Source organism: Saccostrea echinata, unplaced genomic scaffold (genome assembly GCF_033153115.1).
Source record: "Saccostrea echinata isolate AGI-Se365-2 ecotype Australia unplaced genomic scaffold, CSIRO_AGI_Sech_v1 ptg000009l, whole genome shotgun sequence".
NCBI classification, from domain to species: Eukaryota; Metazoa; Mollusca; class Bivalvia; order Ostreida; family Ostreidae; genus Saccostrea; species Saccostrea echinata.
The window spans coordinates 7,237,973-7,264,936 of record NW_026889758.1 but is presented as its reverse complement, the minus strand read 5'-3'; the positions used below and the strand labels follow the sequence as shown (position 1 = coordinate 7,264,936).

The 26,964-nt window shown below is 35.0% G+C and overlaps 2 protein-coding genes across 2 annotated transcripts; one reads left to right on the top strand and one right to left on the bottom strand.

Moving 5' to 3' along the window:
• The first annotated feature begins 3,537 nt into the window (after positions 1-3,537).
• On the top strand, positions 3,538-15,032 carry LOC133183241 (uncharacterized). Its single transcript, XM_061318190.1, has 5 exons — positions 3,538-3,687; positions 12,639-12,908; positions 13,656-13,745; positions 13,849-13,983; positions 14,864-15,032. Exons 1-5 carry the CDS (start codon positions 3,538-3,540, stop codon positions 14,954-14,956), a joined length of 738 nt encoding a protein of 245 aa, XP_061174174.1. The 3' UTR covers positions 14,957-15,032.
• A 3,053-nt stretch (positions 15,033-18,085) lies between these two features.
• LOC133181690 (proton-coupled folate transporter-like) lies at positions 18,086-26,096 on the bottom strand. The gene is made up of 4 exons (XM_061316250.1): positions 24,894-26,096; positions 24,704-24,787; positions 19,587-19,743; positions 18,086-19,147 (listed from the first exon to the last, which is right to left on the bottom strand). The coding sequence occupies exons 1-4, from the start codon at positions 25,990-25,992 to the stop codon at positions 18,916-18,918; spliced, it is 1,572 nt and encodes a 523-aa protein (XP_061172234.1). The 5' UTR covers positions 25,993-26,096; the 3' UTR covers positions 18,086-18,915.
• Positions 26,097-26,964: the final 868 nt, after the last annotated feature.

The window sequence follows — 26,964 nt, the reverse complement described above, 5'->3', positions numbered from 1 at the left end:
GTGCCTAGTAAATTTTATGTACTTTGTAAATAAATAAAGGTTTTTTGGTCAGGATCTATTCTTTTTCATGCAGGGCATAGGAGGATAATTCCTGGGTTGCACTTGAGATGTTTATATATAACACATTGAAAACGGGTGAATCAGCCCATTCCACCCGTATATATCGTAAGACATATATTTATGGGGAAAAAAACCTGTGTTTTTCATTGACACCACTTGCGTGATCAATGAAATGGGTGAAATTAATAATATTGTAACGTACTTATACTTTCTAACATAAAATTAAGGATTAAAAATTAATTCCGATATTTATTTTAATTTCCTTTTTTATTTTACTTTGTTTATTGTTTACTCATATATTTTCTATAATTATACTAGCATGTTTCATTTTAAATTCATCATTATTATTGAGCACGTAGGATATTGAAATCATGCCCCCAGCCCCTACCCCCCCCCCCCCCCAAAAAAAAAAAAATTAAAGACCTGGCTCATATTGTACTCTGAACATAAAGCTTTAAACTTAAATCTGTAAAAGGTTTGGATCCTTCCCTAATTACTGCTGACATCGTTTGTCTCGGTATCACTGCCATGGGTAATATAAAGATAAGCGTTAATTGCGCCTTGATTGAATTCAGTCTAAATCTAAATCGGAGAAAATCCACAGAATTTTTTGTTGAGGATGTTAGTAATCAAGCGCGGGTTGAGTCAGTGGTAGTGTGTATGTACGGCACAGGTTGTATATCAGGCACAGGATACAGTCATAGATATACAAAATGTACGCTGTAGTAAATGTTACTTTTTAGAGATAATAGCGATTCATGCAATGGATTTAGGCATAGTCAAATTTACATATATTTTCCGCGATATATTCATTAAGCCAGTTATCGTTACCGTTTTGGCGATTATAGCCTTCCATAAAGTAGATTTATTTAAAATCAGAAATTTTCTTTCCTCCATATTAACACATTTCGTATTTTTCATTAAAAAACAATCCACACTTAATTAACAACATATAGTTTAATATGTTGAACAATCCGGAAAATCTTGCTCTGACATTCCGTTTTTGATATTAGTGAGCAGGTACAGTCATGGATGTCCGGTACCAGCATTGCCGAGTACAGTTGCGGATGATAGCTGACAGCCACTGTTGCAAATACACTTACTGACTTTATCGCTGCCGAACATGACCGGAATTTCTTCGCATGCATGGTCGATAAAAAATTGGTAGCAACTGTTCCTTCGCCAAGCACTCGTTACTTTGAAGTGACCTTAAAAGCGAACTTTGGTCTTAAAAACCGAGGCCCCGATCGAGTCACGGTATAGACGTCGGCACGGTAAAGAACCCTCACTGCTCAATGGCCCTGAGTGCCGAGTAAAGGTCTTACTTTGAAGCCCTTCACCGGTATATGGTGACGTCTAGCTCTGTATGAGTGAAATTAAATTCTAGAACGGGACGTAAAACAACATGCAATCAGTCAATCAATCTTCGCATGGTTTATGTTTAGTGATGCTGTAAGGTGGTTTAAGAGTTTATATGACCTTGCCGAAAATCATTTCCCGGAAGCCAAAGAAATTTTAAAATTGTGAAAAAACGTACCTTATTATAATTAAATCAATTGAAGAACTATTCAAAGATTTAATGTGATTAATACAATACATGTACATATATATATGCAATTGATGCATCAATATATAGAAAATGACACCGGCCGTAATAAAGTGGAACCTACTAGTAAAAAAAACAGTTTGCGTTAATCTGTCCAGGAAGTCTTCAAGTCCACCCTCAACAAGGTCTGCCTGTAATAGCATCTCTCCCGCCGTATTAAAACAAAAGTTAAGGAGGCTGGGGGGTCAACAAATTAACCATCAGATATAACTTATTTTTTTTAGATATGATATCTTAAGATGTCAACTATCATTTTGCAAAGAAAAAATTCATACATTTTAGTTTTAAAATTTGATCATTTTTGTATATCTTTATATGGAGCTCTTCTTCTAAAGGAGATCAAAATAGTCTAAAAATGGCCACGACCACCCATCCCTCTTAAATCATCGAAAAGGATCCCCTCCGTCAGCTTTCTTACCTTGAGCGTCTGTCCAAAGTTTTGAGTATTTAGTAAGGATATACTGAAAAAAATTAAAGAGAACTGCTGTAGTAAAAGTCTAAATTTACGTGAAAATATTTTAGTCTTAGATTTCACGAGTAATCTTGTGTGTACAGACAAAAAGAAAATCATGAAATGGAATTTTTAATCTTTTTAATCGTTTACATATTTACAAGTAATCGTTTGAATTTAATTATGCATGAAAAATTGGTGCAGATTTTCTCTCAAATAATATATCTACGGCAATCTAATTTTAAAATCATATATGTTCCGAATCCGCAATTGTTTGCTATCCTTTAGTACTACTAAATTTATATAATGACCTCGTCATGATAATGCATGTACATTTGTTACCTGCATCAAATGAATTTTTATTTCTTATACTCTCCATGGCCGTAGGAACCTGTGGGGGGGGGGGGGGGCTGCCCCCCCCCCCTAATTTTGCTGATATATAGAATACTATAGAAAACATAACTACTAAAGATATGCGTGTGCCCCCTCAATGATAACGTCTGATGACTTTTTTTTTTGCCTCCAACTGAAATTGCTTCCTACGGGCCTGCTCTTACTCTCTCATGATTGTAGAGAAAGAAGGGAGGGGGGTTGAGAGTGTGCAATTTTTAATCAAGTCGTCTTCAGAAAACACAATATTTTGACATATTTCAACAACGTATTTAATTAATCAGATAAGTGCGACTGATATTGATTGGGTTTTAAATGTCATATAAGTCTCGTGTATTTAACCAGGGATATACATTTCTGCAGAGCCATTTGAACTCCGCTGATACATTATTTTAATGGACCCACACATCACCGTACAATACCAGTAACAAATCGTTACAAAACATCGTTATTTCCAATTTAAATGAACAATGCAAAAGGTTTAAACGTTTTTATTTATCCAAAGACATTTATGTACAAAAGAATGAGATATCGATTGTCCATCCAACGATCAAAAGCAATTCAAATATCATAAAGCTTGATATTAAGTTTCGCACGTTACATTCGGAACAGCATTGTGCAATAAAATAAGATAAATATCGGGGCCTGACGGCATTTGGTAGGTATGATTTGTAGGCCAGTGAGGTTAATACCTGATGTGACCAACAGCTTTAAATCTCAACACGGATTACCAAATGACTTAACTTCATGCTAAGTTCACAGGATCAGATTAAGAAATCAAAATAGAATATTCTTCTATCTAAACTCCAAAAATAAATAAAAGTGTTCACTAGAAAATGGTCTGTCAGAAAAGAAAGGGTTAAATTCTAAGTTTTTAGTGAATCTTTACATCTGTTATGTGTACTTCTTTGGATTATTTTTACTAAAGAAGGGTTTACTTAACACCAATTAGGGAACTGAAGTGGAATTCCAGATTGATAAATAGTACTACTGAATTTAATTATTGGATTTGCATGATTTTGTTGTGAGAATGGCCGAGGGAGAGAATGCGACGATTCTGACGTATGTTCGGGAAAAAGAGGCGGCAAAAGAAGAGGTGAAAAAAATAGAGAAAGAATTAGCCGTCACGAAATCAAAACTATATGACGCAAACTTGAAGATCGACGAACTCAAAGAAAAGGTAAGGTTCTGTACAGCCCTCGCTCCTCCGGAGTCCTCTTACCTCTCTGTTTTAATATATGCTGTAACAACCAATGGTCACGGTTTATAATGTTTATACATATAGTGTATGTATCACAAAAAAACCTTTTGTTCAAGATACATTGAATTTATTGAAAAATGCCCCTCCCTCCCATTTTAAAAATCTGGCTACTGAACAAATGCTGGACCACAGTTAGGAGTCCTCAGTTTTTATTCGGACCACTCTCCACAGCGACAAGTTCATAAGAAAATACTTTATCAAAATACATTGTTTTAAAATAATGGGTAAATATTCATTTAAAATCTTGTTCGTGCGTAAATGTCATGCTGTAATTGGATTTACATTTGTACCGGATGGCAGTACAAAAAATGTTGTCGTGTAATTTTTGTATAAGCTGCCTCCGGGTAACGAGAATTTCAAAGATTACAACAAGACACAACCGACCATGTCAGTACTTATGTTTTAGAGTAACATGGTTCTACTGCAAGACGAATTAGATACAGATCTTTTTTAAGTAAATCAAGATGATTTGTTCTCTTTCAACCACGTCCATGGTCATTTTCTGCATGGTTTTTGATGTCAAATATATACAGTATCCCGATCTTAGAGACTTAAACTGTTGTCAAAAATATGACCCTAAGTTAGAAGGTGATCAAGTTTGATTTATTTCAATTGCCTTATATTTTTAATTTAGAAACATTTTTGTAGAAAAAAAAATTCTCAAAGCCTAGTAAGAACAAAACCCAGTAAGAAGAAAGCCCAGTAAGATCAAAGCCTAATAAGAAGAACGCCCAGTAGGATTAAAGCCCAATAAAACAAAACCCAGTAAGATCAAAGCCTATTAAGAAGAACGCCCAGTAAGATCAAAGCCCAGTAAGAAGAACGTCCATGCAGTAAGATCAAAGCCCAGTAATAACAAAATCCAGCAATATCAAAACCTAGTAAGAAGAACGCCCAGTAAGATTAAAGCCCAGTAAAACAAAAATCAAAGTACTGAAAGTACTGGGAAGCGCTAAGCATATTGCAATTTGAAATTCATCAAAATTATTTTGAATTTAAATTGCTGTTGTATTGGAATTTAAGCAATATCCCGACAGTGCGGCTGCGTTAGGGCTAGCACAGTTGTTTGATACATAATCAAACATGTGAGTCATGAAAATTTCCCGTTGGGATATGAAATTCAACATTGTCTTATGCCTTTTTATTTTAAGCATTTTACATTTTCTTCTTCTGTCAAAAGATCAATGAATTTCATATACACAAAATTGCAAGAAAATACTTCTCCGCTTCTTTAAAAAAAATAATATATACAAATTAAATGGCAGATATTTACTCCAAACAGCAATGTACCTGAAACCTATTAAAAAGAAAGAAAAACATGTAAAAATATTTTCTTTCTCCATCTCCTTATAAGAGTCTATAAGAGGTAGTTTTGCGTATAAATCGCAATTTATTGGAGGGATGGTCGACGAGTTTTCCGACCAAATTTAGACTATAAACAGTGGCGTAGCTTCCATTGAAGCACGGAAGCACGTGCTTCCACATTGTTCGGTGGGGGGAAATGAATTCATAAAAAGTTACAATGCTTTTCAAAAATAAATTTGAAACACTCTCCAAAGAAAATACTGAACTGTAGAAAAAGTTTGCATTATTTGTTTAATTTTTTAATTTATATTAAATTTATGAATATCATTTCTATATATAATTCATAAGACTCAAGTTCATGAAAACATTCATGTATGATTGAAATTTCAAAAGCATTTTATAAAGGATAATACATACTTAGTGTAAGATGTATAACATTGAATATATGTAAAATGCATGTAGGCCTATAACAGGCTAATAATAAGGACATCTGGGAGAACTGCTGCTTAAAAAGTATTTAGAAAAAACAAACTAACATTTAACATTTTATGGTTTAAAATGTTATTAACCTTTTTAAAGTCAATCGTCACTTGTCTAAAATGCACCAGCTTCCAGGGGCTTCGCCGCCAGAGTCCCCAGGACTTCGCCTTGGTCCCACGGGGGCTTTGTGCCCCCCCCCCATTTTATGCTTTCACATTGATCGACCCCAAGCTACGCCACTGATAAATGTAACTATACATTTGCTGGAAAATGTATATATTTCTAAATGATTTTGAATACTTGAAAATGCCGCTGAAATTCCTCTCATTTATGTGCAACACCGACAGCTAAAATATTCTGGTGATAATTTTTGATAATAAATTCATTCCGTGCTTGTTTACGAGTGTTTCAAATTGATTAATTGATTGATTGTATGTTTTACGTCCCATTCGAGAATTTTTCACTCATATAGAGACGTCACCATATACCGGTGAAGGGCTTTTTTGACCTTTACTCGGCACTCAGGGCCATTGAGCAGTGAGGGATCTTTATCGTGATACATGTAACGCCTGCCGTGACACGGGGTCTCGGTTTTTAAGGTCTCATCCGAAGGACCCGCAACTTTCACTTCAAAGTGCCGAGCGCATGGCGAAGGAACAGTTGCTACCCATTTTTTTTATCGACTTAGGTCAGTCGAGGCCGAGATTCGAACTCACGACCTCCCGATCACGAAGCGAGCGCTCTATACCGACTGAGCTACCGTGAACGGTATTGTTTCAAATTGAAGATTGGCTGTTAGTGACTGTGCTTTAATTCTAAAAACTGCACTCGGAAAATAAAGATGTTATTTGTTTATTGCGTCGATAAATATTTCCTTATTGAAAACATAATTATTTATTAAAGTTATAGATAAAACATCTCAAAAATATTGAATACTAGAATTCTCACTAAATTGTTTTTAGTATATCTCTTTTTTTCATATTCATAAGCGATTTATTAATTTACGTTTCGTAGAAAGGCAGGCGCGTAGCTGCCTATACGCAAATACGCAAGTGCGTACACATCAATTTCAAAAAAAAAAGAAAAAAAAAAAGAAAAAAAAAAAGAAAAAAGAAAAAAAAAAGAATTATTCGGAGAAAAAAATCTCAGTACCATCCAAGAAATATGTTTAAAATTAGAATTTCAAATTTTATCATACAGCCATGATAATTTAAAATTAATTTAAATCGAAAAGTATTCACTGCTATAAATATTACTATGTCTTTTATTTTACTATGTCTTTTATTTCCTAAATAAAAGCTAAATGGCCCAATTTTTATTTTGCAAGAAATGAATGAAATATTTGGTAAAACTCAGGAGCTTAAATCTAGGCCCTCATCAGCAGACACATAGTATCGCGGGAGGGGGGGGGGGGGCTCCACCCCAGCTTATTTTCAAACCTAACCTTTTACTATTGAAAATGTACATTGAAAGGGTGGACCCCACGGTTTCTTGTAGCATTGTTAAATCATGGTAATTTGGTAATGTTTTAATAAACTTTGGTTTGTGAAAGTTGGACCCCCCCCCCCAAAAAAAAAAAACCCACAAGAAATAGGACTCCAAATTTGACTTCTTTCTTCCTTGCTTGTCAAAGTTTTTAAAGCTGTAATTTTTTCCTGGCTGGCATAAACTATATTACGTGTCTGACCAGAGCCCTTGACACACTGGGGGGGGGGGGGGGGGGGCTCAAGACCCCCACCCCACCCCGGCCTGCCTTCCTCTGCGTACACATCATTTCCATTCTGGCTACGCGCCTGAAAGGATTTTACAAGAAATACATTAATGGAGTGTGTAAGATATTTACACAATCGCTACGAGCGTCCAGTATTTATTAATGATAAATAAAACTTAGACTATATATTACATACTGTTTTGAATAGTCTACAGCTGTGTAGTATACATTTTGAACACTTCACATTCACCGCGCTGTGCAGCATATCGGCATCATGTTTGTAACAACGCCATGTGACAGAACTCTATGTCAATGAAATGAGCACTCGTAGAGTTAACGTCCTTTTGTCAGAGATAATTGGTAAATATACATTTTGAGTATAAAGATATAATATTTGTCTTCTTCGTTTGATGATAAAACATTCGGTGCTATCCTTTCATCTCTGATTTTCATATACGTAATTTATAATGCATTGCAACAAAAATTTGTCTTTTCTGTTGATCTCACAATATGTATAATTTGTAAATATTACTTTTTAAAATGAAATTTTCATACTTTTCTTCTTCGGATTAAAAATATGTCATTAAACCCCAAAAGTATTTTGGACTATTGTTAAAATGCTTTAAAATGCTTCTATATTTTTTTACGGACGTTTGATGCTTTACACAATTCTTTACTTGTTTATGTATGATATTAACAACCACACAAAACGTGTTTAGAGGAAAAAAATATCCACAGCACTGTTGTGTTAGTTGAAAAGGAATACTGAAAATAATTGCCCGTAATTTTTCTGCTATTTCTATGATAAATAATTCAACAGCCCAAGAAAAAAAATACAGTGTATTAATCTCAAGTATATATATATAAATCTTCATGAAGGTATACAACATTTTTTATTCTGTTTTTATGTGGTCCTCATTAAGTTGCTAAGCAGTCAAATCGGCAACACGCGCACATCTTGACATAAACTATTTCTTACTAGTTTCCTAATACAAATAAATTACACTGTTTGCTGAACAATTCATCGGCGCTATTCCTATCCATTGCTAATAACGTTTAATTAAGGTTTTTGCATTTTTCGCCATATCTTGCGCACTGCAATTTTAAAGCACAATATTCCGAGAAATTAGTTTTCCTATTTGAGTGGATTCGTTGAAAACACAGCCACCACGTGCCCTATATGTACGTACAGCCGCAAACTGCCTTTCCTTGCGAATTATTTACATCATATTTTTATCCATATTATAAGTATAGAGTACCACAAAAGTATAGACAGTCCATGAATGCATTCCAGCCTGTTACTAATTGATACAGAGATGCGAAAATCAACTCCATTGATAGCTCTCTGCATGGTGCAAGGGTGATAATAGGAAGACTTGTTTTTAGTTACATTGCCTGAAATAAGGGTCTATAAGAAGAAATAATAGTTTATATGGATATAAGTTATATAGAACGTACATATGTAAGTACATTGTAAATCAATTTTATGCGAAATTTTCTACTAAATAACTCAATTCCAGTTTGAGTTTTAAATTCGTATTAAAATCACATCTGAGTTTTAAAAATATGTACTTATTCAATCACTACATTACATGTACATGACATATAATAAACTGTTTTTAATTTTAAGTATTTGCGCCATAAATGCAGCAATTGTTAGCTGCATGGTACACAACTGATGAATGTCGACACGATACAATGTATAGAGATAAGCATGACAAGAACCGCCCTTATCTATTAACAGTGGATTTTCCTACAATGTACATGCATATCTTTACCTTACTCATTGACTCCTATTATTAGAACTGCACGTAACTCAGTATTATACTAAAAAAGAGAGTCGGGGATTTCCAGTTGCATATTTTTAGAAAAGCCAGTGGAGTTATCTAACTTGCTTAGTGGCGCTGGATCGCGAACGGAAGTAGATTTAAGATGACAGTAAGCGCTCTGCGCTGCGCTTAGCGCTTAACCAGTAAGATCAAAGCCTAGTAAGAACAAAACCCAGTAAGATCAAAGCCCAGTAAGAAGAACGCCCAGTAAGATCAAAGCCTAGTAAGAACAAAAACCAGTAAGATCAGAGCCCAGTAAGAAGAACGCCTATTAAGATCAAAGTCCAGTAAGAAGAACGTCCATGCAGTAAGATCAAAGCCCAGTTATAACAAAACCCAGTAAGATAAAAGCCTAGTAAGAAGAACGCCCTGTAGGATTAAACCCCATAAAACAAAACCCAGTAAGATCAAAGCCTAGTAAGAACAAAACCCAGTAAGATCAAAGCCTAGTAAGAACAAAACCCAGTGAGAAGAAAGCCCAGTACAATCAAAGCCTATTAAGAAGAACGCCCAGTAGGATTAAAGCCCAATAAAACAAAACCCAGTAAGATCAAAGCCTAGTAAGAACAAAACCCAGTAAGATCAAAGCCCAGTAAGAAGAACGCCCATTAAGATTTAAGTCCACTAAGAAGAACGTCCATGCAGTAAGATCAACACCCATTTATAAAACCCAGTAAGATCAAAGCCTAGTAAGAAGAACGCCCAGTAGGATTAAAGCCCAGTAAAACAAAACCCAGTAAGATCAAAGCCTAGTAAGAACAAAACCCAGTAAGATCAAAGCCCAGTAAGAAGAACGCCCAGTAAGATCAAAGCCCAGTAAGAAGAACGCCCAGTAAGATCAAAGCCCAGTAAGAACAAAACCCAGTAAGATCAAACCCCAGTAAGAAGAACGTCCATGCAGTAAGATCAAAGCCCAGTAAAAACAAAACCCAGTAAGATCAAAACCAAGTTAGAAGAAAGCCCAGTAAAAACAAAGCCCGGTGAGAAAACATAATGTATTAATGCCGGTGTAAATTTATTTCGATCAATAATTCAAACTTGATTTTCCTGGACAAATTCAATATCCTACAGCCCAGTGTATGAACATGTCTGTGTAGAAAAACCTCGCCGCATACCTATATAGTAACGTATTTGGCAATATGAATATCTTTAAAGATCGGAAAAAACGGTACAGAAATATCCTGACCCTCTAGCAGATTTGGACAATCATAAGACGTGGAAATATTACATATGAAAATCGCGGTTGTTAATATTGTTGACACCCCCTCTCCTTCTATGCATTCGATTGTTCTTTCTCTTTTCATACATAGAAATGGGTCAGAATTTTTCGACATCCTTCATTGTCAACAAATTTCTATCTCAATTAGTAATCAATCAATCTTTTTACTGTTTTTAGATATATGGAATTAATCTGATACTTTTTTGAGATACAAATAATATTTTTGTATCGGATACATTGACACAGAACTTGTATACAGTTCTCCTATCTGCAGAACATGCAACTAATTAATGCCCAAGTAATGTTCTATTCGTTATTTAAATTAAATATTTACTTTTGTTGTATTGTTCTCATTTAAATTTAAGTGGTTTATGATAATATGCTTCGATAAACAGAAAATGCATGTTCATACAGTGAGTGATAATGGATGTTTTATGAATTTAAGATGTATAAAAAAAAAAAGACTGCTCAAAACCAGTACCTAAAAACCAAATATTGATTAATAGTTGTCGATGAACAAACTGAGAATCTATTAACATGCAAATAAAAAAGGGGTACATGTTCTGCAAAGGAGGGGGGGGGGTCTTAATACATGTATTGGAATTAATATCCTTAAGAAGTATTCAGTTAACTGGATTCAAAACTTTAAAACCTTTTTATATACAGTTTTAAAGATTTCTTACTGAACCGCTCCCAACAATTCTAATACATGTGATTTATCTTTGATACTAAAAAAATTATATCACAATGAAAAAGTTAATTCAGTGTCACTGAACCAATTGCATATCACCGAGAAACTCTAAAAGATGTCTTCTCAGGCACGTAGTATCCGGGAGGGGGGGGGGGGGGTAGGGGGCAGGGGCCTATGAGATGACATACACCACTAAAGTGGGCAAAAAGGATTATTTCCTCATATTATAACGCAATTATTTTCCATGTGAATAGGACTTCGGTCCATTTTTTTTTTTAAAGTTTATCCTGAAAGTTTGCGTTAAAATTTACACAAAAACATGGAGCAAAGATCCGCTATTCCTTAAAAGTACACTTTTATGACACAACATTTATCTTTCCGAGAAATATTTAAGTCCATTTAGCAAAGGGTCATATCACAAATAAGATGTAAATAACAATATCAATCAGGAGTTGTGTAGCGTAGTAGTTAGCGTGTTAATCTCAATGGAAAATGATTTTTATTGCTAGTGTTCGAACCCCAAGAATACCACATAATCCTTTTAAAAATATATTCTTTTAATAGAATAATTTTTGCCGAGAAATTTTCCGCAGAAAAATTTTGTTTGTCATAATTAAATAAATTTTTATAATGAGAACTTTACTCTAAATACGAAATTCACAAATTGAATTTTATTTTTATATTTTCATATACCCCGGTACATGTATCTGAAGCTATAGGCATTCTGAACGCCTTGTTCGCCCATTTCCTTTGGTTGTGAAAGAAATTGGAACCTCTACTCCAACTCCCCACTTTTCCCCGAAATAGGATTTTGGGCTTTGGACAATTTCCCCTCCCTCTTTTTGCTTGTCAAAGTTTTTTTTTTTCAGGTTGAGAAATTTCTTTATTGCTCCCCCTTTTCAAAAACGATACTACTTGACTGCATCTTTGTTCATTCTATTAATCTATTCAGAATTTAAAAAAGAAATAATATTCTCGGTTTGGTTATGTCGCATATCTCACGTGCAGAATCATCTGATAGGACCAACGTCCACTTGCATTATTTCTCTTCCGACAAGGGATGACATTTTCTGTGCCCTTTCAAGAAAGTAATAGTATATTGCAATAAAAGAGTAATTGAGCATGTAAAAGAAATTTATAAAATAAAATTAAAAAGGAAAAATAAATCTTATTCAGAATCCACTATTTAGAATATTATAACAACAAATAATAAATTACAAGTGAGTTACTAAATACATGTACCTTTTTCGTAAAAAAAAAAAAAAAAAAAAAATCCACATAAAGGAAAAATAAATCTTATTCAGAATGCACTATTTAGAATATTATAAATTACAAGTAAGTTAATAACTAAATACATGGTACTTTTTCGCGTATAAAGCTTCACGTACGAAGCTTCAAGCTCCCAACATTGCGAAATTTTAATCCTAAATCTGCATAATTATGACAATCAGCAAAGGAATCAATATTTTGATTCCAAAATTAGCATAAGGGAGTGCAATATGTTTCCTAAAAAAATCTACAATACGTTTTATCTTAATTAAAAGTCAACAACCATTTTATTACAATTGGTAGAGTAATTTGCTTATAGAGTTAGATGTCCTGGTGATATACATGACATTTAAGTTTCTATCTCAGATAAAGACGTTAGAGGCGAGTAAACCTTCCACAAAGTCACAACCTGCAAAGGCAGCAAATGGCAAAGCTAGCAGCAATAATAAAGGAAATCCCGGCAAAAAATCCGCACCCCAGAGTCAGGGAAAAAAGGTAGGAGGGAACGCGGACAAAACCTCACTAGCTCCCCCACTAGACTCTGCGACCTCCAGCAGACCGGGGTCGGGCATAGCCCGTCATCCCCCAATAGCTGGCAAAGAATCCCTCTCACAGGATTCCGTGGAGTATTACAGGGTAAGTCTTTACAGATTTACCATGTACTGACGATCATTCGGCTTCACTTATCAAAGTGGCATATACTCAAACTTTATCATTCTAGTACAGTCCCCTCCCCATCCCCATGCGCGGATCTAGAGGGAGGGGTCCGGACCCCCCTGGAATTGGCAGAGTTATTAAAAGTATATACTTAAGCAAATAAAAAATGACTTTGGACTCCCCTAGAAAACATGGACCCCACCATCGCCACCACGAAATACTAAGGTGTTACTCACGTTTGGGACATGAAATTTACGTTTTTTCTGTTTTGTTTTTGTTTTTTTTTTGTTTTTTTTTTGTTTTTGCTTGTCAAGAATTTTTTGGGGTGGAATTTTTTTTTGTCTGGGATGGACCCCCCCCCCCCCCCCCCGGAAAAAATTCTGGATCCGCGCCTGCTCCCTAGTACACCGGGTTCATGGCATAAAATACTACATCGAAAAAATGGTTTTATTGAACTTTATTGGATGCGTTTGGTTTTAAATCATAAAGATCATGCTTTCACAATCGATCCCTGTTTGATATTTTGTCCGAACTATGCTACATGTAAGGAAGTTTATATGACCGCTCCCTATTCGGAATTAATGTTTAAGAGTTATCTCTCCTATCAGCGGGTCAGTCAACCTTAGTTAATGTATAAAGAGTTATCTCTCCTATCAGCGAGTCAGTCAACCTTAAAATAATATATAAATATTATAATAACAGTAAACATTTCCTTCCTTTTTGTAGGAAATAGGAAAACAATTTCCAGATATTAAGCTTTCTGTCGTTATGGATGCAGAGAGTAAATTTAACCAAGCAGACCTCAACGGAGACGGGGTAAATATCCAAATACTCAATGAGTCAATTACTATCGAGACTTTGATTTTTGTGTAAAATGTCCATGTCTCTGAAACCTGTCTAATTTGATTACTATCCGTAGCAAATCGACAAGGATGAATTGGACCGAGTTCTGGCCCATCACGTGGCATTGTTTACACCTGCCATGATCCAGGAACTGATCAAAGAAATTGACCAGGATGACAATGACACACTGGAATTCATGGAAATCTTAACGGTAACCTCATAGAAAGAAGTCAGCCTGAAAATTGTACTTTTTAGCTCACCTGAACTGAAAGGTGAAGTGAAAATTTTCTGATCACCCGTTGTCCGTCCGTCCGTCTGTAAACTTCTCACATTTTCAACTTCTCCTCAAGAACCACTGGGACAACTTTAACCAAACTTGGTACAAAGCATCCTTGGGTGAAGGGGAGTTCAAATTGTAAAAATGAAGGGCCAAGTCCACTTCAAAGGGGAGATAATCAAGAAAAGACAAAAATTGGGTGGGGTCATTAAAAAATCTTTTCAAGAACCACTGGACCGGATAGCTGAAACTTATGTGGAAGCATCCTGGGGTAGTGTAGATTCTAAATTGTTCAAATCATAACCCCCCAGGGTAGGGGGGTGGGCACAATACGGAATCCAAGTTTTACATTGAAATATGTGGTAAAAATCTTTAAAAATCTTCTTCTCAAGAACCACTGGGCCAGAAAAGCTGAAACTTTATGTGGAAGCATTCTGGGGTAGTGTAGATTCTAAATTGTTCAAATCATGACCCCCAGGGGTAGGGCGGGGCCACAATAGGGAATCCAAGTTTTACATTGAAATATGCAGAAAAAATCTTTAAAAATCTTCTTCTCAAGAACCACTGGGCCAGAAAGGGTGAAACGCATGTGGAAGCATCCTGGGGTAGTGTAGATTCTAACTTTTCAAATCATGACCCCTGGGGGTAGGGTGTGGCCACAATAAGTACTACAAGGGGGGGGGGGGGATCAGGTGAAAAACAGCAAGGCCAAAGTTACTCAGGTGAGCATTGTGGCCCATGGGCCTCTTGTTGTTTAGGTCATAACCTGTTTTTTTTTAACAAGGTGTAACCTGTTGGCATAATATTTTCACAGATATTGGATAAAATGGGCAAAAGGAGACAAAAACTGTCCAATATACCCACAGCAATCCAAGACAATAGTACAAAAGTATGTGCTATACAATAGTGTCACAAAAATTACCATACAAACTCAGGACTACAAGCCTATTCTTTACAACAGTGTCAAAAGGATTGGCGTACAAACTCAGGATTTTTACCAAAGTACAGCAAAGGGAAAATATGGTTCAATGTCACAATGATGCCAATAGGACCTAATCCCCATGGAGTCAAAAAGACTTCTCTGGAATATAATTTCACATATGAAAGCATTAAAAAATGATTTTTATCTGTACAATAAGCTGTTTAAATTGAATACAAATCTGCAAGAAATATCACCCAATAGCTTTAGTTACATTTTAATGACCATGTTATGATCTACTTTAGAGTGATATACCTATACCGGTATTTCAGTGTTCACCATTTAAATGCCATAAGGTATTTAATATTTCCATACAGTCAGGTCAATTAAATTCTGTTGTTTTTTTTTAATGTCTGAATATTTTCAGGATTAAAAAACATATGAAGAAATACACAAATTCATAACTGTTTAATAAATGCAGTACACAATTCTTTTTCTTTTATTCTTTTTTTTTTTTTGGGGGGGGGGGGGGGGGTTACAAGCATTTTAAATCCACTATGATTCCAAATGACAGGCTACTCGTTAAATAATCAAAAGACTAAATTAGTGCAAAATCTTACTTTAATGAAAGACCACACACATTGGATTACTACTAAACTGTGCAGGAAATAACAAACAGTCAATTTTATAAGGCAGTATATTTTCCCCACCATTAGACATGTGAAGTACATTCTAATAGCTATTCAAAGTCTCAAACAAATTAGAACTTCTTTCTTACATAAAGACATAAATTACATCAAAAAGATGTTACACCTTAGATGATTACATTGAAGACATGTAACATAATTGCACATGTAAGGAATAACATAAAGGAACTGGGATTATATATATTTTGACTAGATTGTTGACATATATCTCAGAACTTTTGCTGACAGTTTTGCTCAGGGTTTTCATTAGGTAAGCCCTTCTCAAGTAGCAACAAATAATTAAAAGGAGGTAAAATGTTAATCATTTGGTAATGTTTGAAACACAATTAACAATGTAATAAAAAGCTTATAAGTTAAAAAAGAGATATGTTAAGTATATAAAAACAAAACAAAACAAAAAACAAACTCATTACAAGATAATTATCACCCTGTAAACAATAAAAAAAAAATACATGTGATACTATTAATGCATAAATCACCACATTTCGATTTCTATTAACTAAAGAAACACTAAATGATAAAGTGAATGCTCTTGAGAAATTCTATACTGTAAACAAACTTTTTTTCGCAAGCAAGAACCATGTGAGTTCCACAACTTTATCTTACTGGTGAATATTTCTTGCTGCAAACCATTATTATACCCCGCTTGAAAAGCAGGGTGTATAGTGATGGGGGCATTTGTTACACTTTGGGGTACCCATCTCTTATCTGCAACTCTTCTTAATACCACTGAATAAAATTTAATGATACTTTCACAGAATATTACATAGAACCATTGAGCACTTCCTATTTTAATTTTTGATCAGATGCCCACAGCAAAAAATGGACAATGGTATTCTTTCTATAATATTGAGTGTACCCATTTCTTATCTGCAACTCCTCCTATACCAATGAATAAAATTTAATGATATTTTCAGAGAATCTTTATTACATAGTACCATTGTGTACCCCCCTACTTTATGTTTTGATCAGACAGATATTTGGGCTTTCCCATAGCAAAAAATGGACTTTGCCATTATAATCATATGGGAGACGGGAGGTATCATTTTGTGAGCTCAGTGCTCACATCTCTTGTTTTAATTGTGTAGTTATGTAGAAAATTTCCTCAGTGGTGAAAATTGTCACAGAAAGATATCAAACTGATGAATCACAAATAAAAGATGGTTTACAGTATACTCTGAAGATCATGTTTCCACATCCTAAAGGTACATCACAACACAAACTATTGTTACATATGTACTTGGAATGGAATTGTGGGAGGAACAAGGAAGATAACCCACATTGAAGTCTATGACTCTGGCAAGAGTTAGTGAGCATTAAAATATAACGGAACAAAATTAAAGCACTGCTTGGACAGAAAAATATGTATAGATGTACATATAAATAATACATATTGTAAAGAGGTCAATAAATAAATAAATATTTACTTTGGTAAGCTAATACTATAAATGTATGGACATGAAAGATCCTGTGTAATAAATATGTTATAATGCAACATTAAAACATCATAAACCAAAAAATATCATTTTGTGCACTCCCTTTATTACATAGTAATAAGATTCACTCACGCTGAAAAGCAATTCAGATCTAGTCATCATGTGATGTGATTTGTTTACATTTTCAGTTTTAAATAACATTTTTAACATAAATCCATTGAGATTGGTAACATAACATGCCTGATTTAAGATTCATCCCCAGATATACAATAAGGAAATTCTTTTTACATTTATATTTGGATCACGCTTAATCACACATCACATGTTGGCTGCTTTTCATTTCCAACATTTTACAAAAAATGTTTTCTTTTCCGACATTTTTTTTTTTACTTTTCATTTCCAGCATTTATGACATGCGAGTACTTTTCTGGCAGTAAAATCAAACTAGAGACTTTCTGTATTTAAAGGGTAAGAGAATAAATCATTGATATCCAAATGATAAGATCAATTTGGCTTTTAAAGAAACTAATATAAATTTCACCCTGGGGTACATGTGTCGGTAAACTTTCACTCATCTCCATTACAAATCAATATATTCAGTTAATTTTGATATCAGATAGGGAAAAATTTAAGCACTGAATCATTATTTTTTGAAAGATATAGTCTCATAACTGCAACGGTGTGAACAAACAATTTTTCATAATGTGCTAACACATTTTTTTAACTCCTTGCCTTGAATGCAAATGTGATTTATATTTCTAAATCCCTGTATTATCCTACGGGTAAGTTAGAGTTAATCGAAGAGCCATTGCAACAACTTCTGTTCAAAGTGAGTGCAAATTTTGATTTTCGCTTATGACATTGCACTTTTACGACATTTGTGACGTCAAAAAAAACCCACATACTTAAACCTTTTGACCCCCTGTCCGTGTTATGGTGTTTTGAATGCCGTAGCTTTCCTCACACTTTGTGGAATGTAAATATGGAACTAATAAAAAACACACAGAAACCAATGGACATTTCAGGCAAACTTTTAACTAGTCCTCTTTGTACATAATATTGTAAGTAAACTTTTCTATTTGGAAATGGTTGTGTTTAAAATAAGTTTAATATTTAGTTACTGTTCAATATTCTACTTCCACTTACCTGACTAACACTGTATTGCCAGAAAAGTACTTTTAAAAAAAAAAAATAAATAAGAAATAAGTGTCAGAAATGAAAATAAAATATGCCAGAAATGCTGGGCATAATACCAGAGATGAAATGCAGCGTACATATTACTGGAATTTATTATTACAGGGTCAAAATTATTATTAAAATATTTAATTATTATTATAGTATTATTAATATTATTATTAATATACAAGGTCAAAAATCAGATACTACATATGTATTCTATCAGCAACAGCATTAAATTTCTTCATATTTTTGGAAAAAAAATCTGCAGAATTTGATTATTTTCAACTAAGTAGTTATAATCTTAATTATGTAAGATTAGTGATTATCTTCAGGGAAAAAAAGGAACCATGAACTACTAGTCCTTATTTTCTCCCCCAACACTGTTAGTACAATGACAACAACAGAAACATTACAGCAACATTACAACAACAAAAAGCTGACCAAATTATACATAGATTCTCTTTCATTTTGCTTCTATCTACCAAATTCATTGTCCACAGAAATCAACACCCATGTTGATAACCAATACCCGATATATAAAACATAGGTAATGCTGGTGTCTACTTCTCTTTTCCACATTTAAACTGAAATCACAAAAAATGGTTCCAAATTCTACTTATTTTGATCACACAGCTACAGGCTCTGTTGCCTCCTCATTGCATGACTTTGACCTTATGACATTTTGTTGTGCTGTAGTCTTGACTTCAGTGTTCTCACTGGTCGTGACTGGGATGACACTGATGTTCTTATCCTCATGATCTGTAGGGAGGGGTAGTTCCTCTCCTCCTGTCATCTCCGTTTCCCCCTCCATTCTTTCGTATTCCCCAGGCTGGCTTGTTGTCAGAAACTTGATAGCTCTGTCAATTCAGGCACAATGATGTGAGATCATTATTGTTACAGAATAATTTCTTAGCAGATCAGTGCACCGTCTTTTATTTACATAAAGAATAAAACATGTTCTATATACAGAAGGAAATGCATATGCATCTGTTTTTTAAAACTTGTATTTGATATTCATTTTTCTTGAAATCTGTTTGAGAATAACATAATTCTCATGATAGTATGTTATTACATGCATACATGTTTATAATTCTTAGTACATTTAGTGTTTAATTATCAATGCATATACATGTTTTACAAACTTAAAAAAAACAATGAAAAGAAAATATAAAGCACATATAGAATACCAGTCTGATCAAAACCAAGCCTTTATTTTTATTTGGTTGTTTTGATGTCTGAAGGGAAATCAGGGATTTGGGGGGGGGGGGGGGGGGGGTCTTCAACTACAGTACTTACATAACAAATCCCACAGGAATGATTAGTAGAATGACCGAAAGGACGAACACAAATCCAGTGAAGTAGTCAATACTGTCTGCGTAGAGGGACTGGAACATGAAAGGAGCCAGGAAGTAGGTGATCCCCTCCCCACAATGCATCAAAGCAAACAGGGACCCTAGGGAATAAAATAAACATCCATTACTATTCATGAAGGCTATAGAAATATTTTATAATGTTACCATAGGTAGAAAGAACATCATCATTATCAAAATCAATAGTTCCTCATTATGCTTTAGTAATAATATAACAAAGCTAGAACTGTCCAAAAGGGACAAATACCCCCCGCAGGGTTTTTCAGAAAAGGTGCTAAGTCACTAATACTAGTATTTGATGGATCTAAGAGGTGTTCACAATTTGTTTAAACATTTAGATTGAAAATTTAATGGTAATTCCTCATTTTATTTTTTTAATGAATGAAACTAAGGCGCAGCCTAATAAAACATAAATACTTATAATAACCTCTTTTTTATTCCATTGAAAAAAATAAATAACAATTTTTCAAGTATTTCTCAATTGGAAAATATGGATGCATTATTTATCCATTTTTTCTACAGTGACTCTAGGTCAAGATCATGACACACCCTCGGGTCATAAGCAATCTTTGTGTGAAGTGGAAACTCCCAAAATCCCAACATTATTCTCCATAAGAAAGATACAGACTGGACATGAATTATGAACTCTTTCTGTCAGTGACCTTGAACTTGCCCAAATGACCTTGGGCCATGCAAGGTCATGACACACCCTCAGGTCATAAGCAATCTTTGTGTAAAATGTGAACTCACCAAGTTTATCCATAAGAAAGACATGGACTGGACATGAATTATGAACTTTTTCTGTCACTTACCTTGAACTTGCCCAAATGACCTTGGGTCAAAGTCATGACACATCCTCAGGTCATGAACAATCTTTGTATAAAATGGGAACTCACCAAGTTTATCCATAAGAAGATATGGAATGGATACCAATTATGAATTTCTTCTTTCAGTGACCTTGAAAAACCCATATGACCTTGGGTCAAGGTCATGACATACCTTCAGGTCATGAGCAATCTTAGTGTAAAATGGGAACTCACCAAGTTCATCCTTAAGAAAGATATGGACTGGACACAAATTATGAACTTTTTCTTTCAGTGACCTTGAACTTGCCCAAATTACCTTGGGTCAAGGTCATGTCACACCCTCAGGTCATGAACAATCTGTGTGAAGTAGTAGATTTTAATGTTCCTCTGTAAGAAAGATATTGACCGGACACGTTTACACAGACAGACAGACAGACAGATGGACGGACGGACAAGGTGATTCCTATATACCCCCAAAACTTCGTTGGGGGGGGGGGGTATAATTAACAATCTGACACTTAGAACATACCATAAAGAGATTGGTTTATTTTGGAATGCATGTAAACTGAAGTAAAAAGAAAACTTGCAATATACAATTAGTATTCAATTACTAGTACCTCATGTGTATACAACGTGAATGTCACATTCAAAACACATTATTACTGAACCATGTTACATACCAGGTACATATTTGTATTTGAACAAATTTGAACAAGTTTAAGGCACTGTGAGTGATAATGATAGCCCCTGCTGCAATTTATAAATAAACAAGATGTGTTTGTGAAACACTGATGCCCCGTATGGCAGCTTATGGCGAAGGTTAAAGTTTCTTCAAATGCAAGTCAAAATCCAGGCCAAAAGATAAGAAATGTTGATACCCAAAGAAAGGTCTTGTCTCGAGGAATACACCTATGAAATTTGAAAGACCTAGATACAACTGTTCAGAAGTTATGGCGAAGGTTAAAGTTTTTTGAATAAAAGTCAAACGTCAAGGTCAAGGTCAAAGTGGTTGGTATCCAAAGGAAGATCTTGTCACAAGGATTACATATGTGAAGTAAGAAAGCCCTAGCACCAACAATTCAAAAGTTATGGCCAAGGTTAAAGTTTTTCAAAAGTAAGTCAAACTCCTAGGTCAAGGTCAAAGGGTCAAATAGGTTGGTATCCAAAGGAAGGTCTTGTCACAAGGATTACATATGTGAAGTATGAAAGCCCTAGCATCAACCATTCAAAAGTTATGGCCAAGGTTAAAGTTTTTCAAAAGTAGGTCAAACTCCTAGATCAAGGTCAAAAGGTCAAAGTGGTGGTTGGTATCCAAAGGAAGGTCTTTTCGCAAGGATTACATATGTCAAGTATGAAAGCCCTAGCTCCAACCATTCAAAAGTTATGGCCAAGGTTAAAGTTTTTCAAAAGTAGGTCAAACTCCTAGGTCAAGGTCAAAGGGTCAAAGTGGTTGATATCCAGAGGAAGGTCTTGTCACAAGGAATACACATGTGAAGTTTGAAACCCTAAGCACCAAATGTTCAAAAGTTATGGCCAAGGTTAAAGTTTTTCAAAAGTAGGTCAAACTCCAAGGTCAAGGTCAAAAGGTGAAAGTTGTTGGTATCCAAAGGAAGGCCTTGTCACAAAGAATACACATGTGAAGTTTGAAACCCCAAGCACCAACTGTTCAGAAATTATGGCTAAGGTTAAAGTCTCATAAAATTTTGCAAAAGTAGGTTAAACTCCAAGGTCAAGGTCAAAAGGTCAAATATGATGGTACCCAAAGAAAGGTCTTGTCACAAGGAATACACATGTGAAATATGAAAGTCATAGCTCCAATCAATCAAAAGTTATGGGCAAGGTTAAAGTTGACAACAGACAGACAGACAAACAGGACAAAAACAATATACCCCCGGGATCTTTCGATCCGGGGGCATAAAAATTGGGTTCAATGTCTCTCACACAGTGACTGTGACTCTCGATTTTGCCTGAAATACCTCGAGTCAAAGTCATGACACATCTTCAGGTCATAAAATTTTGTTTTTATCAAGAATGGGCTTCCAATGTTTCTCCATTACAAGATAGGAGAGGAATTATATATTTTCTGCATTTGTCAAATCAACCATAAGTCAATGTCGAGCTTGGGTAAAAAAAAGGACAGATTCTCAAATCATAAGCAAACTTTCTTTCAAGTACAATCTTCAAATGTTTCTCCATAACAAAGTTATGGTCCACAGAAGGACAAAGTGGTTCCTTTACACATCCTAAAACTTTATATTATTGCTCAAAGGTATGCCTGTAACTTTGATGGAACTTTTTTTGATTCCATGAAGTTGCAAAACAATAAAATATTGTGTTACTGCTTAACAGAAGAGTACTTCATATACTTTTGATAAAGCTTCCAGATGACTCTTCAGTACATTTGCATACCAATTTAATTTTATGCAGAGTTTAGAGGGCTACAATGTTTAATAAGACCGCGGAATATTAACTGGCAAAATTGGAAATATGCAGCTTACGTCATTTCCATCTGTTACAATCAAAACATTTAATGACAGACAATGGAATGGGCGGGTACAATTCAGCACGGACGTCCGAGAAAACATTGGATTGAAATTCTAGTTTGAAAATCATTTTCAATCCACCTCGGCTACATTAAAAGGCAATGAGTTACTGATTGACCAAGAAAACAAATACATGTGTAATTTCAATTTCGGAATATTTGGAAGTTTAAATATATAAATAAGATTTTCTGACCAGTGTTTTTAAAGAAATATAAAGGGACAAATATTGATTTCTGTATGTGCATGCATGTGTTGGGGAGTTGGGGGGGGGGGGGGTAGAAGGGGCTGAATGATCTTGGAAAAAAAAAGAATGTTTTGCTTAAGTTTGGACAACCCCTCCGTGTTTTTGATTGTCAAATGTTTTTCAGTAAAGACAAACCTAAAGAAAATACATGTACCTCTTGTCATCCTAGAAATAAATATATTTTGTTATATGAAAGCATGATCTGACTCGACAATTTTTGACCCCCCCCCCTTTTCTAGAATGAAAAAAGCCATTTCCGAAAGAAAAAAAAAAAATCTCCGTTTTCTATGACTTTTACGTGTCCTTAAAATTATAGGCTAAAAACTCATATAAACAATGATAAATATGAATTTCAAACAACATGTATTTGGGAATTGAAATTATTTGTCTTTTAGATCATACATTCACACTATGCGTTTGAAATCAGCTCAGGTGGATTGAAAATGAATTTCAAACTAGAATTTCAATCCAATGTTTTCTCGGACATCCGTGCCGAATTGTACCCGCCCATTTCATTGTCTATCATTTAATGTTTTGACTGTAACAGATGGAAAAGACGCAAGCTGTATATTTCCAATTTTGCCAGTTAATATTCCGCAGTCTTAACAAGATTAATGAGTTATTTTTCCTTGTGTTCAAGATTGCAAATTTAGCAAAAATTTTAGAGGGCTTCTACTGAATCGCTAAATAAAGCCAGCATACTGATAGCACCCCTTTGGAAAAAAAACTATATGGTATATGATTTAGAATGCAACTCAGCTGTCTCTGACACAGCTTATTCAAAACACTTAAAACTTATTCTGAATTTAATTTTAACATGAAAGTAAGTCTTGTCTTTTTTTTTTTTTTTTAAAAATGGTTCATCTTTGCTAGCCAAGGGTTTTTGATCCGCTACTCTCCTCACAAACCCTTGGCATACTGTGCTATTAAAAGTTGGGGTTTTTCTCTCGAGTTGTGATTGGAGTTGATCGACATCATTCGAGCAGTCAGCAATTGCTTTTGTAAATGATGATATTTGTCTTCGGGATATCTTGATTCTTTAGTCTCGGGAATGAAAAACACAAGAAAACAACGATTCGTAACATAACATGCCACTCTATAAATAGATATGATGTCATCCAATCTTAAGCCGATGTACAAATATTGTGACCAGGAATCTTATTGTAGATGTAGATTTGCACGATAAATAACAAATAAACATTGCTCGAAATCTTCTTGTTAATTATTCTTTAAAAACTTAAATTTTCAAATACGCCTTTGATTTTTGTCAATGATGCAATTTGTGCGTATGTTGGAAGATTCGAGATCATGTGTCGTAAACAATCCCAACTTCTGACTGCACCGTATGCCAAGAGTTTGTGAGGAGAGTAGCGGATCAGAAATCCTTGGCTAGCGTAGATGAAAATGGCTGGACTTATTACACTTCTGGCAAAATGGAAGTACTTTATACCTTGATCAGCTGTATCTATACTGTTGGCAACAACTGCTCTTAACATTGGGAAAGGAATAAGCTCCAGTACCAAGAGGAAAATTGCTAAAAAAAGAATGATAATAATTTAATACAAAAACCAAATGTTTTCATTATTAAAGTACTATGAAGAATTTCAATACTGAATATTACAAATCAAACTTTTTCTTACCAAAATATATAACAACTTCATTCTGAACAACAGCTAACCAGAGAGTCCCCACAGCCTTGGAGAAAAGTCCTCCAAATGTGATGTGGATATCAGAGAACCAGTTCCTCAACACAGGGGGAGTGAACAGCACCCCTATCGATGCCACACCCATGGCTACCGACAAGAAGACCCCTACCTTGTGTGACTGCCAGTGGTAGGGAGATCCAGTGAAATAAAGAACCAGGGTATTGATTTGTCCCAAATGAACCCAGGCATAGCTTTGAAATGCTAAAATGGCTAGCCACATAATTAGAAGTTTTCTTTCTTTACATCTGAAAAACTTTCCCATAGGTTTGAACGTGTCTATACAACAGTTTTCTGTGTCATACCTATTAGGATTACTTGTTTCTACTTTTACTTCCTTTACTAAGAAGAATGAAATCAGAAAAGCAATACAGCCACAAATCAGTGTGAACCAAAATGGTTGGTGAAATCCACTAGCTTGTAGCCAGTAGCCAACCATAATATTAGCTATTGCATAGGCTATGCCATTCAAAGATTCCTGTATAGCAAGACGTGATGAGCGTTTTTCTCTTTGCGTTGTGTTAATGGCAAAAAATGTACTCCCAGCTAAGAATGCAGTCATACTGCCACTCAACCCTCTCAGGGCTGAAGCCATAAATAACCCATCCAATGTCCAACTAGTGTACAGAATCAAGATATAAATTAATGAGTGAAGAATTCCTCCAAGCGAGGGCATCCACAGCAGAATCTTTCTCCGTGACGTTCTATCGCTGACGGCTCCTAGGATAATCACAGTAATTAAAGCAGGAAGTCCCTCTGCTATCTGTAAACTCAGGATCGCTAACGTGCTTTCTCTGTGAGCAATATTATATAGACTTGAGCCATTGCCACTGTAAAATGGTTCTATTGCAGAGGCTTTTAAGTTGCTTTGTTTGTAAAACTCTGATTGAACGTACTCCTGGAATAACGGTAAAGTCATGTGTCTAGACAGAAAAAAGAAAAAGTACGCCACCTCCACTAAGTATGGCTGTACCTCAGACAACATCTCCATGCAATGGGCATTTGACTGGATAGCAAACCGCCTGACTCTCTCCATCTTGAATAACTATCTATATAATTAGTTACATTAATAAAAACATGATAAATGTTGGCTCCTCCTTCTACCAAATCGGAATCGACGTTGTTGATCGAGACCGGAAACCATCACAAGACGACATCTAGTGGTAGGGTTCGATAATCAATATTTCCCGCCATATGTCAAAATGTTTATCTTTTCATTTAATTAAAGTAGTATTATATACATATATTTGTAAAGAAAATGTAATTATTCTTTTTATTTTCCTTATCAGTACAATGCTGGATGTGTCAACTTACTTACCAAGACTTCAAAAGACATACATTATAATTGTTTTCCCGAACCTCTGCATTGGTGCCTTCGGAGTCCTTAAAGGCGTCGGAAGCAAATTGAAAGGGGGGGGGGGGCTAAACCGACAAAAAAGGTAAGCCCCAATTTTCAATGCCTATATTATGTCTATCTTTGCAGTGGCTAAGCCCCCCCCCAGCCCCCCTCCCCCTGGTTCCAACGCTTATGAGGCCCTACAAGAAAATGCTTTAGTAGGTCCGTGATGGGGCCTACTGGAGTTATCATTGCGCAGTACTTCGCGCAGCATAGTAAAATCAATCGTATTTGCACTTTAATAGCAATTATGTTCACTCCCTCTGGAAATCAGACAATAAAATTTAGTGTTTCTTAAATATAACGTACAAAATAGTATAACTCATCATATTTTATAGTTTTGGCAAAATCTCAGTTGAAGTATTTTGAAGTGCGAAAAACTAGCACTTTCAGTCCCATATAATTCTACAGTAAATGAACCTGTATTTTGAGAAGACACCTAACAATTAAATACCCAGACGATAGATTTTTCCCTAAACTTAGCATGTACACTGAAGTCATTGTAAGATACAAATGATATAAAATTTGTTTCTTATTGTTGTATTCACACAATAAACCTCTGTCGGCTCCCTTAGTTTGGCTAATTGTGACGTCATAAATTCCATATAATTG

What these genes read in the sequence shown, in the direction of transcription:
- LOC133181690 (XM_061316250.1), bottom strand. Translation starts at nt 25,992, where the DNA reads ATGGAGAGAGTCAGGCGGTTTGCTATCCAGTCAAATGCCCATTGCATG. An exon ending in TATAGATACAGCTGATCAAG is followed by an intron (nt 19,744 to 24,703) that starts GTATAAAGTACT and finishes TTTATTCCCTAG; the next exon opens with GGTCCCTGTTTGCTTTGATG. An exon ending in ATTCCTGTGGGATTTGTTAT is followed by an intron (nt 19,148 to 19,586) that starts GTAAGTACTGTA and finishes CTGAATTGACAG; the next exon opens with AGCTATCAAGTTTCTGACAA.
- LOC133183241 (XM_061318190.1), top strand. Translation starts at nt 3,538, where the DNA reads ATGGCCGAGGGAGAGAATGCGACGATTCTGACGTATGTTCGGGAAAAA. An exon ending in CAGACCTCAACGGAGACGGG is followed by an intron (nt 13,746 to 13,848) that starts GTAAATATCCAA and finishes TACTATCCGTAG; the next exon opens with CAAATCGACAAGGATGAATT. An exon ending in AATTCATGGAAATCTTAACG is followed by an intron (nt 13,984 to 14,863) that starts GTAACCTCATAG and finishes ATATTTTCACAG; the next exon opens with ATATTGGATAAAATGGGCAA.